The sequence below is a fragment of the Nycticebus coucang genome, chromosome 9 (assembly GCF_027406575.1).
Source record: "Nycticebus coucang isolate mNycCou1 chromosome 9, mNycCou1.pri, whole genome shotgun sequence".
In the NCBI taxonomy this organism is placed as follows: domain Eukaryota; kingdom Metazoa; phylum Chordata; class Mammalia; order Primates; family Lorisidae; genus Nycticebus; species Nycticebus coucang.
The window spans coordinates 47434979-47448633 of NC_069788.1; the positions used below are offsets into that span (position 1 = coordinate 47434979).

Genomic DNA, 13655 nt, shown 5'->3' on the forward strand with positions numbered 1-13655 from the left:
CTACACCCACGGGACTCTTGCTTTCTTGACTAGCTCTTCTTCCATTCATACTCCAGGCCCACTCACCCCCTCCTGCTCCCTGGACAAATTCAAAGAGCCACACATCCCAGAAAGCTCAGGCCTCCTTCTGTTTCCATCACCATCTCTCACCTTCTGTGCGCCTCACTCTCTTCTCCAGCCCCAGACACGAAACCCTCTCCCCGCCTGGGGGAACTAACAGTGATGGACGTGACCCCTGACTCAGTGAGCCTCTCCTGGACAGTTCCTGAGGGTGAATTAGACTCCTTCGTAGTCCAGTACAAGGACACAGATGGACAGCCCCAGATGGTACCAGTGGCTGCAGACCAACGGGAGGTCACCATCCGTGGCCTGGAACCCAATAGGAAATACAAGTTCCTGCTCTATGGTCTAGCAGGCAGGAAGCGGCTCGGCCCCGCCTCTACTGAGGGCACCACAGGTGAGCTCTGGCCCTGCCTCCCACCTTTTCCAGAGCTCTCTTACCAGAGCCCCCAGAGCTGCCCTTTTGGCCTTCTCATGAGACTGATCAGGTCCGCAGCCTTGGCACAACTAGCATAGCGCCAAGAGTGAGTCCCTGCTATGTGCCAGGCACAGTTCCAAGCATTTATACATGTATGCATTATTTCTTTGATCCACTGACTGCTGATGAAGTAAAAAGAGCCCAAGCTCTGGGCCAAGCAGACCTTTATTTAAATCCCAATGCCCCTTGCCAGCTGTGTGACCATGGACAAGCCTCTTCATTCTCCTGACTCCAGGCCTCCTCACCTGCATAATGGTTATGAATATTGCCCACTGGGGAGCAGTAGTTGTTCCCACTCTCCTCTCTCCAGCCCAGCTGTGGAGGAAGAGGTGGAACATAAGGGAGGGCTTGGCTGCAGAAAGATGATGGAAAAGCCTGGTGGTGATATGCCCTTGACTCAGTCCCCTGAGGAAGGGGTGCGGTAGGTCACTGACCCTTACCACACTCCCAGGATGATGAGTCACCCTGACCAGAGGAGGACAGAGCAGCCGGCCACTCAGACCCAAACTTTCACCAGGGGAACAGGGAACAAGCTGCTCCTCCAGCCCCCATCTGCCAGCACCTGCCCTACCTGCACAGGCCATGTTCTGTGCTGTCTCTTTTCTCTCAGCTCTGCCCAGGCTTCTACCGCCCCAGTGCCATCTGATAGTGTCATTGTGGGGTTGAGAGAGCAGTGGCAAGGACCACCCAGGCTGATGGCCATGAGGGGAAGTCCACAGGCTGGCCAGCTGCCCCGACCAGCCCCCACTGTTTGGGGGTGTCTCCCTGACAACCCAGATGCCTCCTGGGAATCTCTGTGCTGTGGCCACATCCTTGCTCAGGGGGTAGGGGTCAGAAGAAAGATAAGTTCCTCCCTGCACCCCCGCCACCCCTCTGTCAGCTACCTCTGGACATGATCCTTTATATATTAATACACCTTGATCTCAGCAGGGGGCAGGAAGCTTGGGCAGTGGTCTCCGGAAGAGATGGAGCTGCCCCCTCCTTCCTATAGGGCAGGACCAGAAGGGCCTTGTCTCTTCAAGAGATTGTCCCTGAGCCCATACTTCAAGGACCCTTTCCCAGACCCTCATACCTAGAAGTTGCCAGGGTGAGGCAGGGCACAGTGGCTCACACCTGTAATCATCTAGGCACATGGATTGCCTAAACTCAGGAGTTTAAGATCAGCCTGAGCAAGAGAGAGACCCCCGTATCTAAAAATAGCTGGCTGTTGTGACCGGCACCTGTAGTCCCAGCTGCTTGGGAGGCTGAAGCAAGAGGATGACTTGAACACAAGAGTTTGAGGTTGCTGTAAGCTGTGACACCACAGCACTCTACTGAGGGTGACAAATAAAACTCTGTCTCAAAAAAAAAAAAAAAAAAAGAAGTTGCCAGGGCTGAGATAAAGGCAGCCCTTGACCAAGAGTTTTCCCCCTACCCTTTCCACAGCTCCCCTGGAGAAGGAGCCACAGCCCCCTCCCCGCCTGGGGGAACTGACAGTGGCCGAGGAGACCTCAGACTCCCTGCGCTTGTCATGGACAGTGGCCCAGGGCCCCTTCGACTCCTTTGTGGTCCAATACAAGGACACTAATGGGCAGCCCCAGTTGGTGCCTGTGGCCACAGACCAGCGTGAGGTCACCATAGAGGACTTGGAGCCTGGCAGGAAATACAAGTTTCTGCTCTATGGGCTCCTCAGAGGGAAGCGCCTGGGCCCCATCTCTGTCCTGGGAATGACAGGTGAGGCTGTCATGCTCGGCCCTAATAAGCTGGCCTGAGTGGGTTTCCTTGTGCCTTTGTATTGAAGACAAAAGGACTGGCAGGAGTGGGCAGGTAGGGAAGGGAGCCCTGGCCAGGGCACAGGAGGGAGGAAGAGTTTGCAGCCATATCAGCTCTGACTGGTCAAGGAGTCAAGGGCAGGGGCCAGCCCAGGCAGGAAGGAGAGGCCCTAATCTCCTAATCTCCTAATCTCCCAGCTTCTACTCTGCCCCATGCCTGACAGCTGCCCCTGTCACTCTCTGGGGTGGCTATAACCTCCTAGCAGGGTGGGCTTGCCCGAACAGGGGCAATCCCTTCTGTCATGAATGAGCTAGGAGCATTTTTTCCAGTGGAAAATCACTGGAAAATACAATGGGTGGGGACACAGACACCAGTAGAAGTGGCTGCATTTATGGTACAGGCTCCTCTTCTGGAGGTGGCCGACGCCCACTTCAGACCAGCCTGACCAGGACACAGCTCCCCTGGAGAAGGAGCGTCCGACTCAGCTGGTGTGACTTGCCTGTCATGTTCACTGGGCACTTCCACCCTCAGCTTTTTCCAGTAGGGAGTACCACGTGCCCCAAGCTCAGTGAATGGGTCCCAAGCAGTGGGGCAGGGGCAGAGCCTGTGCTGACATCTAGAGGTAGGGATCCCTGAGACACTGAGTACAGGAGGGGAAAACAAGTGCCTGATCAGACATAGCACAGGAGTCCATGAAGGAGCAATGAAGCAGCTTCCCAAGCAGGAAACAGGCCACAGTGTTGAGGCTCAGAGACCCTGGGGGTGGCAGGAGTCAATACTAAGATTCAGGAGATGGAAGAATACTTAGGAGACCTTAGGTCCCTCCCTTCTCTCCAAATGGCTGCAATGGCCAGGACCTGTAAAGTCCCACCTCAGCCTTGGGGCAGCCCCAGAATCCTCTCTTTGGGAAGCAAGATAGAAAGGGAGCTGGGCATGGTAGTGCATGCCTATAGTCCCAGTGACTTGGGAGGCTGAGGCAGGAGGATCACTTGAGCCCAGGAGTCCAGCCTGGGTAACATAGTGAAAGCTCATCTCTAAAAACCTTAAAAAATACGTCAGCCAAGCACAGTGGCACACATCTATAGGACCAGCTACTTGGAGGCCAAGGCGGAAGGATCACTTGAGACTAGGAGACTAGCCTGGGCAACATAGCAAGATCCTGCTTATAAAAAAAAGAAAAGATGGCTCGGCACCTGTGGCGCAAGCAACTAAGGGGCCAGTCACATACACCTGAGCTGGCAGGTTCGAATCCAGCCCAGGCCCACCAAACAACAATGAATAACGACTACAACCAAAAAATAGCCAGGCATTGTGGTGAGCGCCTGTAGTCTCAGCTATCTGGGAGGCGGAAGCAGGAGAATCGCTTGAGCCCAGGAGTTGGAGGTTGCTGTGAGCTGTGATGCCATAGCACTCTACCCAGGGTGAGAGCTTGAGGCTCTGTCTCAAAAAAAAAAAAAAAAATGCAAACAGAAAGAGGAAGGCTCCAAGACACCACCCTCCTCAGCTTCTCCCCTGGGCTTCTCCCATGTAGCCCCAGAAGAGGACACAGCAGCACCAGAGGCCCCCAAACCCTCTGAAGAGCCCCGCCTAGGGGTGCTGGCAGTGACCGACACAGCTCCAGACTCCATGCGCCTCTCGTGGAGGGTGGTCCAAGGCCCCTTTGATTCCTTTGTGGTCCAGTATGAGGATACAGACGGGCAGCCCCAGGCCTTGCTTGTAGATGGTGACCGGAGCAAGGTCCTTATCTCAGGACTGGAGCCCAGCACCCCCTACAAGTTCTTCCTCTATGGCCTTCGTGAAGGGAAACGCCTGGGGCCTGTCTCAGCTGAGGGCACCACAGGTATCACCAGGCCTTGCTGGCCTCTTATCTGTGACTTGGAAGGGTAAAAGGGGGTGCCCAGAAGCAGTGGTGGCAGGGAAAGAGTGTAGGGATACCAAGGTGGGAAGCGGTGGACTATATCTGAGCAGCCCTTGACTCTACTCCAACAGCATCCTCTACCTGCTCCGACAAGTCCCTGATTAGTTCCATTTTACAGACAGAGAATTAGAGGCCAGAGTGGGATAGCAGAAGTGCCCTGCCCCATGTCACTAAGCTGATATTTCTGTCTCCAAACCTTTCTTTCCCACCCACTCCATACAGGGCCAGCTCCTGCTGGTCAGACCCCAGGGGAGCCAGGACCCCGCCTGTCCCAGTTGTCAGTGACTGATGTGACCACAAGTTCACTGAGGCTCAACTGGGAGGCCCCACCTGGGGCCTTTGACTCCTTCCTGCTCCGCTTTGGGGTCCCATCACCCAGCACTCTGGAGCCATATCCACGTCCTCTGCTGCAGCGGGAGTTGATGGTACCAGGGACACGGCGCTCGGCTATGCTTCGGGACCTGCGTCCAGGCACCCTATACAGCCTCACACTGTATGGGCTGCGTGGGCCCCACAAGGCCGACAGCATCCAGGGCACTGCCCGCACCCTCAGCCCAGGTGAGGCTTCATGCTGGGTCCACACACACACTACCCCAAAGTAGAGGTCTTAGCACTTTTCATAGTGGGACCTAGTGCCTCAGCTAGAGGGGAGGGTGGCAAATGGCTGGAGGACTTGGAGGCACCTTCAGAGTGACTTGCATTCCTGGGCTCTACAGGCAAAGAAGGGTGGTAAGCTGGCCTGGACCCAGGGCAAGGGCCGGGGCTCCTACTGCAGGAACCTCCATGCTCCTGCCCTCACCATTGTTCTGTCCCCCTCCCCAGTTCTGGAGAGCCCCCGAGATCTTCAGTTCAGTGAAATTGGGGAGACCTCAGCCAAGGTCAGCTGGATGCCTCCACCATCCAGGGTGGACAGCTTCAAAGTCTCTTACCAGCTAGCAGATGGAGGTGACACCATTTTGCCCGTATCCTCATTTGCTTACATTTCCCCTGTCCCCTGCACTCCACCTACCCTCCAGCTGCTCTGGGGATTCCTGAGTAACTCCCCAACCCCGAACACATTTTCAGGGGAGCCACAGAGTGTGCAGGTGGATGGCCGGGCCCAGATCCAGAAGCTCCAGGGGCTGATCCCAGGTGCTCGCTATGAGGTGACTGTGGTGTCCGTGCGCGGCTTTGAGGAGAGTGAGCCTCTAACAGGCTTCCTCACTACAGGTGAGATGGACTGAGACCCCACGCAAGAAGTGGAGACAAGAAAATCTGGGCGGGCGGCGCCTGTAGCTCAAGGAGTAGGGCGCCGGTCCCATATGCCAGAGGTGGCGAGTTCAAACCCAGCCCCAGCCAAAAACCAAAAAAGAAAATTTGGGCATGGGTGGGGGGGTGAGAGGGAATAGGGAGAGGGAGGGGGCAGGGGAGGCATTGGAGTCTCTAATTGCAGACAAAAGGCCAGTGGAGCTTGGGGAGGTAAAGGGTAGGAGAGCAGCAGGGGACGCCTCTGAGCTCTTCCCCTTCTCCAGTTCCCGACGGCCCCACCCAGCTGCGTGCTCTGAACTTGACTGAGGGGTCTGCCCTGTTGCACTGGAAGCCCCCCCAAAAACCTGTGGACACATATGACGTCCGGGTCACAGCCCCTGGAGGTGAGCAGGGCTGAAGCCTTTGGAGGGACTCGTTGAGGAAGGGAGAGCAGGAGCAGGCTGGACTATGTCAGGGCCTGGAGGGGCAGATAATGACCCCCACGTGCACTCCCAGCCCCATCTCTGCAGGGCTCAGCCCCAGGCAGTGCCGTGGACTACCCTGTAAACAACCTTGAGCTCCACACCAACTACACGGCAACTGTGCAAGGCCTTCGGGGCCCCAACCTCACCTCCCCTGCCAGCATAACCTTCACCACAGGTACAGTCTGTGGGATAGACAGGATGGGTGGTGAGAGTGGGCTGCTGCTCCAGGAACAAGGATGGGGCTCATCCCCAGCTCTTCTTCCTATTTTTCCTCCCAGGGCTAGAGGCCCCCCAGGACTTGAAAGCCAAGGAAGTAACTCCCCGCACGGCCCTGCTCACTTGGACTAGGCCCCAAGTCCCACCCACAGGCTACCTGCTCAGCTTTGACACGCCTGGCGGACAGACCCAGGTGCCCAGCCCCTGCACCACTAACCAACTTCCCTCCTGGGCTGACCCCAGGAGGGGTTGACTCTGGCTATCCGGAGGGTCCCCACCACCTCCCTGACCTGCCCCTTGTCTGTCCCACAGGAGATCCTGCTTCCTGGAGGGGTCACCTCTCACCAGATTCTTGGCCTCTTTCCCTCCACCCCATACAGTGCACGGCTCCGGGCCATGTGGGGTGAAAGCCTCACACCACCTGTGTCCACCTCCTTCACCACAGGTGCCTGGACACTGGGGCCTGAGGGTGGGTGCTGGGTGGGCAGCAGGAGCCTATGATTTGAAAAAAGTATCAGCCCCTCACTCTTCTCTCCCTAGGTGGACTGCGGATCCCCTTCCCCAGGGACTGTGGAGAGGAGATGCAAAATGGGGCCACCACCTCAAGGACCACCACCATCTTCCTCAATGGCAACCGCGAGCGGCCCCTGAATGTGTTTTGCGACATGGAGACTGATGGGGGTGGTTGGCTGGTGGGTGGCATCAGGAATCCCAGGGCTCTGTCCAGGGCAGGGGCTGCTGCTCCAGGAGCCAGAGGTTGATGGTGCCCCCACCTGCTCCCCAGGTATTCCAGCGCCGCATGGACGGACAGACGGACTTCTGGAGAGACTGGGAGGACTACGCCCATGGTTTTGGGAACATCTCCGGGGAGTTCTGGCTGGGTCAGTGCTTCTCAGGGACTTGGGTAACTAGAGAGGGGGTCAGGGCCCTGTGGACACCAACTGATGAGGGCACACCCCCCACCTCCAGGCAATGAGGCCCTGCACAGCCTGACAAAGGCCGGAGATTACTCCATGCGTGTAGACCTGAGGGCTGGGGATGAGGCCGTGTTTGCCCAGTACGACTCCTTCCGAGTAGACTCCGCTGCGGAGTACTACCGCCTCCACCTGGAGGGCTACCAGGGCACCGCAGGTAAGGGTGGGCCGCAGGGGTGGTGGGATAGGTGGCCTGAGGGGAGGTCCTCATCACTTCTGCCTCCATCCTTCCCAGGGGACTCTATGAGCTACCACAGTGGCAGTGTCTTTTCCGCACGTGATCGAGACCCCAACAACTTGCTTATCTCCTGTGCTGTTTCCTACCGAGGGGCCTGGTGGTACAGGAACTGCCACTACGCCAACCTCAACGGGCTCTATGGAAGCACAGTGGACCACCAGGTGAGGGGCATCAGGCAGCACAGAGCCAGGGTGCCCTGCAATGTGACAGGACCCCCAGTTGAGCAGCCCTCTACCTCCAAGCCCTCGTCTGTGAAGTGGAATAATAATGCTGACCTCACAGTGGTCTGGAGGACATGATTTATTAGCTGGAAAGGGCCAGCTCAGGATTAAACCTCAATCCTTTGCAACTGAGGGTCAGAAAGGCAGCAAGGAGGGAGGTTGGTTGAGTTCTGGGAGCTCCTTGGAAAGGAGCAGGGAGGAGCAGATGGATTTTGGGCTCTGACTATCTCTTGACCACCACTTTCCCAGGGAGTGAGCTGGTACTCGTGGAAGGGCTTTGAGTTCTCAGTGCCCTTCACGGAAATGAAGCTGAGACCAAGAAGCTTTCGGTCCCCAGCGGGAGGAGGCTGAGCTGTTGTCCACCTCTCTTGCACCCCAGTATGACTGCCAAGCACTGAGGGGTCGCCCTGAGAGAAGAGCTAGGGGCTGCCTTCACCACCCAGCAGGAAACCTTCTCTGCCAGCGATCTCACAGCACCATGTTTACAGGGGGGAGGGGAAGGGGTTATATGGGAGCAATAAAGGAGAAACTGAGGCACATGGCTGGCGCTGGTCCTGCCCCATCACTGGTGCTGGCCCAGCTGGCGGCCAGCCACACCCCGGGGCTGCAGCCGCACCTGGAAAGGCTGTACCTTGAGATTGGTGGTGAAGTAGGGCTGGGGCTGCAGGGAGGGCAGGGCACCTTCAGCCGGTGGCAGCAGTGTGAAGGCCTGCAGCAGTCGGGACAGCACCACAAAGAGCTCCAGGCGTGCCAGTGGCTCACCCAGACATATGCGGGCCCCGCACCCAAAGGCCAGCACTCTGGGGCTCTTGCCCGGCTTCAGGAAGCGGTCTGTGGACAGATGTGGAGGGTGTTCAGTGGCCACCAGGCCCGACCTCCACTGCCTCTGCACATAGGCACATGGCACCCTACATACCTGGCAAGAACTCATGTGGCTGCTCCCAGACAGTGTCGTCAAGGTGGGCACCTTGGAGATTGGGGATGACAACTGTGCCCTCAGGGATGTCATAGCCAAAGATCCTGAAGGAGAGTGGAGTTAGAGGCTGGCCCAGATCCTGCTGGGCTCAGGCCTTCCTCACTCATCCCTAATCCTCTAAAGTCACCTGCTGAGCTGCATCGTGCGGTGGGGCAAGGCCAAGGGCACAACAGGCCGTAGGCGCAGTACCTCGGCAATGGTGGCATTGAGCAAGGGCAGCCGCTCTCGGTCCTTGTAGGAGACCCAGGAGCCAGAAGCACTGGGGCCCAGTTCAAGATCTAGCTCCTCCTGTAATCGCCTCTGAATCTGGAAGTGGGGATGTCTAGGGTCCAAGCCCTGCCCTGTCCAGCCCACAGCTTCCTAGCTTCCAGCCACCACCCCAGCAACCCAATGGAGTCTTTGTGCCAATTAGGAGAAGGCAGCCTCTCTGGGCAAGCACAGCTTGACTCAGGGAGTAGTGCCTGAGCTGAGCAAGCTGGTCCCTCACCCCACACCAGGCTTCCAGGAAGGAGTTTTGCTCCCCCAGGGCATACCTCAGGGTGGTGAAGCAAGAAAGCCACAGCCCAGGAGAGGGTGGTCGCTGTGGTCTCAGTGCCACCAATGAGAAGGTCCACTGCAGCCATGTGCACATGCCCTTCAAGGAGCTGTCCACCGCCCTCTTCCACTCTTGACAGTGCCACCTCTTGGAGCATGTAGTCCATCATGTCCCTCCACTGGCCTGCCACCAGGCTCTCCTGCAAAGTGCGGGAGGAGTGGGCTGAGGGGCAGGCCTGGGAAGGGGTGTGGGACAGCAACAGGCCCAGAGCTGGGGGATGCAGGAGAACCTGCCTCGTAGCAATGCTGGGGCCAACAGCATCACCCACCGTGGGCCCAGGGGCATCTGATCCACACACAATCCCCACCTTGTGCCACCTCAGCTGCTTCTCTACAAAGTAGTCCCTCTTCTCTATAGTCTGCTGCAGCTTCCAAAGACATGGATTGGGAAAGAACTAGAGAAGGGAACAAAAGAACTATAGCTTCTAGGAAGAATCCCATTCCTCCTCCCCAACCCCTTTTCCCAGGACACAGGGGTGTCTGGGCTATACCGCCTCACCCTGAGAAAGGGAATTATGTCCAAAATTTGGATGGACCAGTGGTCCCAGATTTTCATCACCTCCTGGACCCAGTTGTAAAAGGCATGTATCAAGTTGTCCTCCTACCAGAAAAGGAAGGAATGCTTTCAGTACAAGAGAGGATCAGGGAGGGGCTGAGGCTGGGCCTGAGGGTATGTGAGCATGACCTTGATCTTGTCTCCAAAGGTGAGGTAGCAGATGATGCTGCAGGTGAGGAAAGAGAATTCCTTCTGAATGGCCACAGGGGAGCTGGTCTGGGTTCTCAGGCGCTGTGGAGAAGGAGTGTGAGCTAAGCAGGCCGGGGGCAGGAGCTGCCAGGAGAGCTGAGGATAACCTAAGGTGGCTGTGGAAGCCCAGACTCACCTCAAAGAACTCCTGGGTCAGCTTCTCCACCACAGTCTCCATGGAGTTGCGAATGCCTAGCAACAGGGCTGAGCGGGTGAGTTTCTTGTGGGCCTTCCAGAGCAAGGAGTAGTCCCCTAGCGACAGGTCTGGGTAGCCCTGAGATGCCAGCTTGTCTACAGGGAGTGTAAGGAGTGAAGGGTGAACACTGACCAAGGAAGCCAAGGGCCTGACCACCTTCTGCCTCCCCCAACCCCTGCTCCTTCCCCCAAGAAATGCCCTGGCCCTTACAGGACAGCATCTGGGGTCTGCCGGCAAAGTCCACCCACTTTCTGATCATGGCTTCCTCAATGGTCCTCTTGGAGTTCAACACCACCACATCTGAGGGAGAAGCAGAGCAAGGTCCTGAGGACCCTACCCACCCTCCCTTGGTGGGGCCGGAGAGGGAGAGGGCACTCACACTGCAGCCCCAGGCGGAGTCTATAGATAGGCCCAAATTTCTGGGTGAGGCCAAGCAGATATAGTGGCAGGTTGGGCTGCAGCAGGTGCAGGAATCCCGGGGCAAGAGGTGGGAGGTGGAGGCTCCTGAGCTTCCACTGGCCCCACAGCAGGCAGGCGCCTGCCAGCAGCGGCAACAGCAGCAGCAGCCCTAGGAGCAGCATGGCCAGATACTGCACAAAGACCTTGACACCCCACTTATAGTTCTCAGGTCCAGCCATCCATCCTGCTGCTCAGACTGTTTGGGGGCCTCCCTCAACTCCTGTCCTCAGGTCCCTTCCCACCATCCCGCCCACAGAATGACACATTTCTGGAATGGCACCAGTCTTATTGGCCTTGCAAAGTCCACATTTCAAAAAACTGACCATCCATCAAGAAAGAAGGAGAGGAAAAGCAACCCTGACCTTTTTTCCTGCAACCATAATCATTTTTCTGGCTCCACATCACTTATGGGGGCAAAAGTGCTCCCCCCTGCCCAGGCCTCTCCCTCTACCCCTTTGGACCAGTTTGTCTCTGAAAAAAAATAGCAGTCCTCACCTACGTGCCCTCCAGGATTGCCCAAAGAATGAAATAAGGTGGAAGGGATTTGTGTTTTTGCTTGTTTGTAACTTACAGATGGGGGTGACCATATGTCTTGGTTTGCCTAAGGCCTTCCAGTGTATATCTGTAGCTCCACTCTCAAAAGTGTCCAGAAGACTAAGAAATGTATGGTACCCCATTTTGGAGCACTTACTATGTTATCAGACACTGTTCTAATGCTTTCCCTATGTTAATTCTTTTTTTTTCTTCTTGAGACAGTCTCACTTTGTCACCCTCAGTAGAGTGCCATGGTGTCATAGCTCACAGCTCCTCAAACTCTTGGGCTCAAGCATTCCCTTACCTCAGCCTCCCAAGTAGCTGGGACTACAGGCACCACCACAACACCCAGCTATTTTTAGAGACAAGGTCTTGCTCTGGCTCAGGCTGGTCTTGAAACTGTGAGCTCAGGAAATCCACCCACCTCAGCCTCTCAAGTGCTGGGATTAAAGGCATGAGCCACCACATCCAGTCCCTACATTAACTCAACTCTTCACAACCCTGCTGTATATGCAACATTAGTATTATCCCCACTTCATGGATGAAGAAACAGAAGCAAGAGTCGCTTGCCCAAGAGCACAGCTAGAAAGTGGCAAATCCAGGATTCCAGCCTGGCAAGCTAGCTGCAAAATCTAAACCTTTAGTCACTAGGAGCACCTGTCTTTGGTTGCAAGGAAAAGACACTAGCTTGACAAAAATAAGAATTGTTATACAAATAGAGGAGTAGTTCTCAGAACCCAAGAACAGGAAAGTAGAGAAGAAGACCTCATTGGCATTAGAAGGCCAGAGATAGGGAACAGAAAAAGCCCCAGAGAGGGGCAATTTCCCTTCTCTGTTCCCCTCTCCTCTTTCTGTCTGCTTTGGTCTCCTCTGCAGTTAAGTTCCTTGTGTTACCAGGCTCAGGCAGATCAGAACTGCCTTCTCAGACTAGAATCCAGCCAGGAAGAGTGTGGGCATGCCCCCATCAATTCCAAAGTTCCCAGGAAGGAGTTCAATAGTCACAGCCGGATCAGGATCAGGGGTCCAACAACAGTTTGGAATCCATAGCCATAAAGGGTGGGTTCCACTGGAGCAAGTACCTATCAGGGACCACTTTTGTGGGTAAGGAGGCAGTTGATGGGTTTAGGGTGAGATCATGCCAAAGTCAGGTGGGTAGCAGTGCTCAGTGAGACACCAGGCCCACCTGGGATGTGCGTGAGAAATTGGAGGTAGCCCAAGACCCACACTGTCCCCTAGCTCCCATCCCTGATTCTTTAGACAGATCCACTGCCTGTGAGTGGGTTACTCTCCACCCACAGCTTTACCCAGAGCACAGGCTGTATTGCTAGAGAGCACAAGTCAAGTCCCAGCCATGCCACCCACTAGGTTGACAAGTTTACTGCTGAGGTCCTGGTGGAAGAGGCTTAGGCTCAGCTTGGATTCATAGCTGGGACTGGGAGAGAGAGAACAGGCTTGGGATTTCTGAGATTGGGTAGTGACAGCTGCCACACACACACCAGACCCAAGCTGTGTCTTGGCATAACTGCAATGAAATCCCTGGCCCTGGCAAATGAGTTTATGCCACCACCATGCTGATTGGCTTTGGGGACAAAGATCTGATGGGCAACCATAGGGTGATGTAAGCAAGACCCCCAGCAAACCTCTGAAATACTGAGAAAGGTCAGAACTTCTCAAAGTTGCATGGAATAAGGGACTCAATTTGCAGTTGTCATTGTTGCCTCAGCTGGCCCAGGCCGGTTTCGAACCCACCAGCCTCGGTGTATGTGGCTGGCGCCATAACCACTGTGCTACAGGCACCGAGCCAGAAGGGACTCGATTTGAAAGAAGAATGACCTGGAAGGTTGGCACATTTGTGAATGTCCCTTTAGAAATTGACTCCACTGACCTGGCCAAACCTATCCCTTGCAGCCCACTAGCAAATCCAAATCCCAAACATGATGAATCATGTGCAATACCTCCAATGTGCTGTCCTGCCCTGGCCTCTGGGCCTTGTACCTTCTCTTTCTTCCATCTCCAATGCCCTCATTCTGCCCTGCGTCTTGCCTCCTTCTCAGCCTTAAGAACCCCAACTTAGGTGCCATCTCCTCCAGGAAGCCTTCCCACTCCTCTTCTGGCACTGCCCCTGACAAGGTTAGATGCCCCACAGAAATATGCGGCTCCTTGACACCACACCTTTCACAGAGGAAGGGGACTGCCCCTCCTCATCTCTCTCCCAGTGATGAGCCCCTGGACTGAGTTGGCAGTTGTATCTTGTACTTGGCACAGGGTATGGCAAGGAGAGAGAGTTCTATGAGTTTCTGTTGAATGACTGCATGGCAGGCTGCTGAACTGTCATGCTTTCCATCAAAACTGATCTCAGTTAACTTCTTTGGACAAATTTCTAGGTCACCATTGCAGACCCCAGAGCTGCTATCACATGGGGGAATGTTAGTCTGGCAGGGTGGCGAGGGTAGGCCCCAGAAGGACAGCAGCTTCCTCAGAAACCGCTTTATATTAACAAACATATCAGTCAGACTTTTGGCTTGTTTAAAATTACTAGGATGAAGTCATCATCTGTCCTAAGGATTATACAACTCTGGGAA

General features: G+C 55.6%; 2 protein-coding genes across 4 annotated transcripts in view; one reads left to right on the forward strand and one right to left on the reverse strand.

The window, feature by feature from the left end:
• TNXB (tenascin XB) overlaps window positions 1-8104 on the forward strand; it is a 68260-nt gene extending 60156 nt beyond the window's left edge. For all 3 annotated transcript variants that reach the window (XM_053601353.1, XM_053601354.1, XM_053601355.1), the window contains 15 exons: window positions 179-457; window positions 1964-2251; window positions 3822-4130; window positions 4431-4766; window positions 5031-5153; window positions 5274-5417; window positions 5720-5839; window positions 5952-6095; window positions 6199-6329; window positions 6449-6581; window positions 6677-6828; window positions 6921-7017; window positions 7106-7267; window positions 7346-7509; window positions 7819-8104. In XM_053601353.1, the coding sequence (XP_053457328.1) occupies window positions 179-457; window positions 1964-2251; window positions 3822-4130; window positions 4431-4766; window positions 5031-5153; window positions 5274-5417; window positions 5720-5839; window positions 5952-6095; window positions 6199-6329; window positions 6449-6581; window positions 6677-6828; window positions 6921-7017; window positions 7106-7267; window positions 7346-7509; window positions 7819-7920 (2684 nt within the window). In that variant the 3' untranslated portion in view covers window positions 7921-8104. The remainder of the gene's footprint in view (window positions 1-178; window positions 458-1963; window positions 2252-3821; window positions 4131-4430; window positions 4767-5030; window positions 5154-5273; window positions 5418-5719; window positions 5840-5951; window positions 6096-6198; window positions 6330-6448; window positions 6582-6676; window positions 6829-6920; window positions 7018-7105; window positions 7268-7345; window positions 7510-7818) is intronic.
• Window positions 8105-8131: 27 nt separating this feature from the next.
• LOC128593390 (steroid 21-hydroxylase) lies at window positions 8132-10661 on the reverse strand. Its single transcript, XM_053601357.1, has 10 exons — window positions 10460-10661; window positions 10291-10380; window positions 10021-10175; window positions 9825-9926; window positions 9639-9740; window positions 9448-9534; window positions 9079-9279; window positions 8673-8851; window positions 8486-8589; window positions 8132-8400 (listed from the first exon to the last, which is right to left on the reverse strand). The coding sequence occupies exons 1-10, from the start codon at window positions 10659-10661 to the stop codon at window positions 8132-8134; spliced, it is 1491 nt and encodes a 496-aa protein (XP_053457332.1).
• Window positions 10662-13655: the final 2994 nt, after the last annotated feature.

Bases quoted from the DNA above. Each gene is read 5' to 3' on its own strand.
- LOC128593390 (XM_053601357.1), bottom strand. From the start codon at position 10,661: ATGCTGCTCCTAGGGCTGCTGCTGCTGTTGCCGCTGCTGGCAGGCGCC. The intron at 9,741-9,824 runs GTCATGCTCACA...CTTTTCTGGTAG, and splicing joins CCTTTGGAGACAAGATCAAG to GAGGACAACTTGATACATGC. The intron at 8,852-9,078 runs GTATGCCCTGGG...CCCCACTTCCAG, and splicing joins TCTTGCTTCACCACCCTGAG to ATTCAGAGGCGATTACAGGA.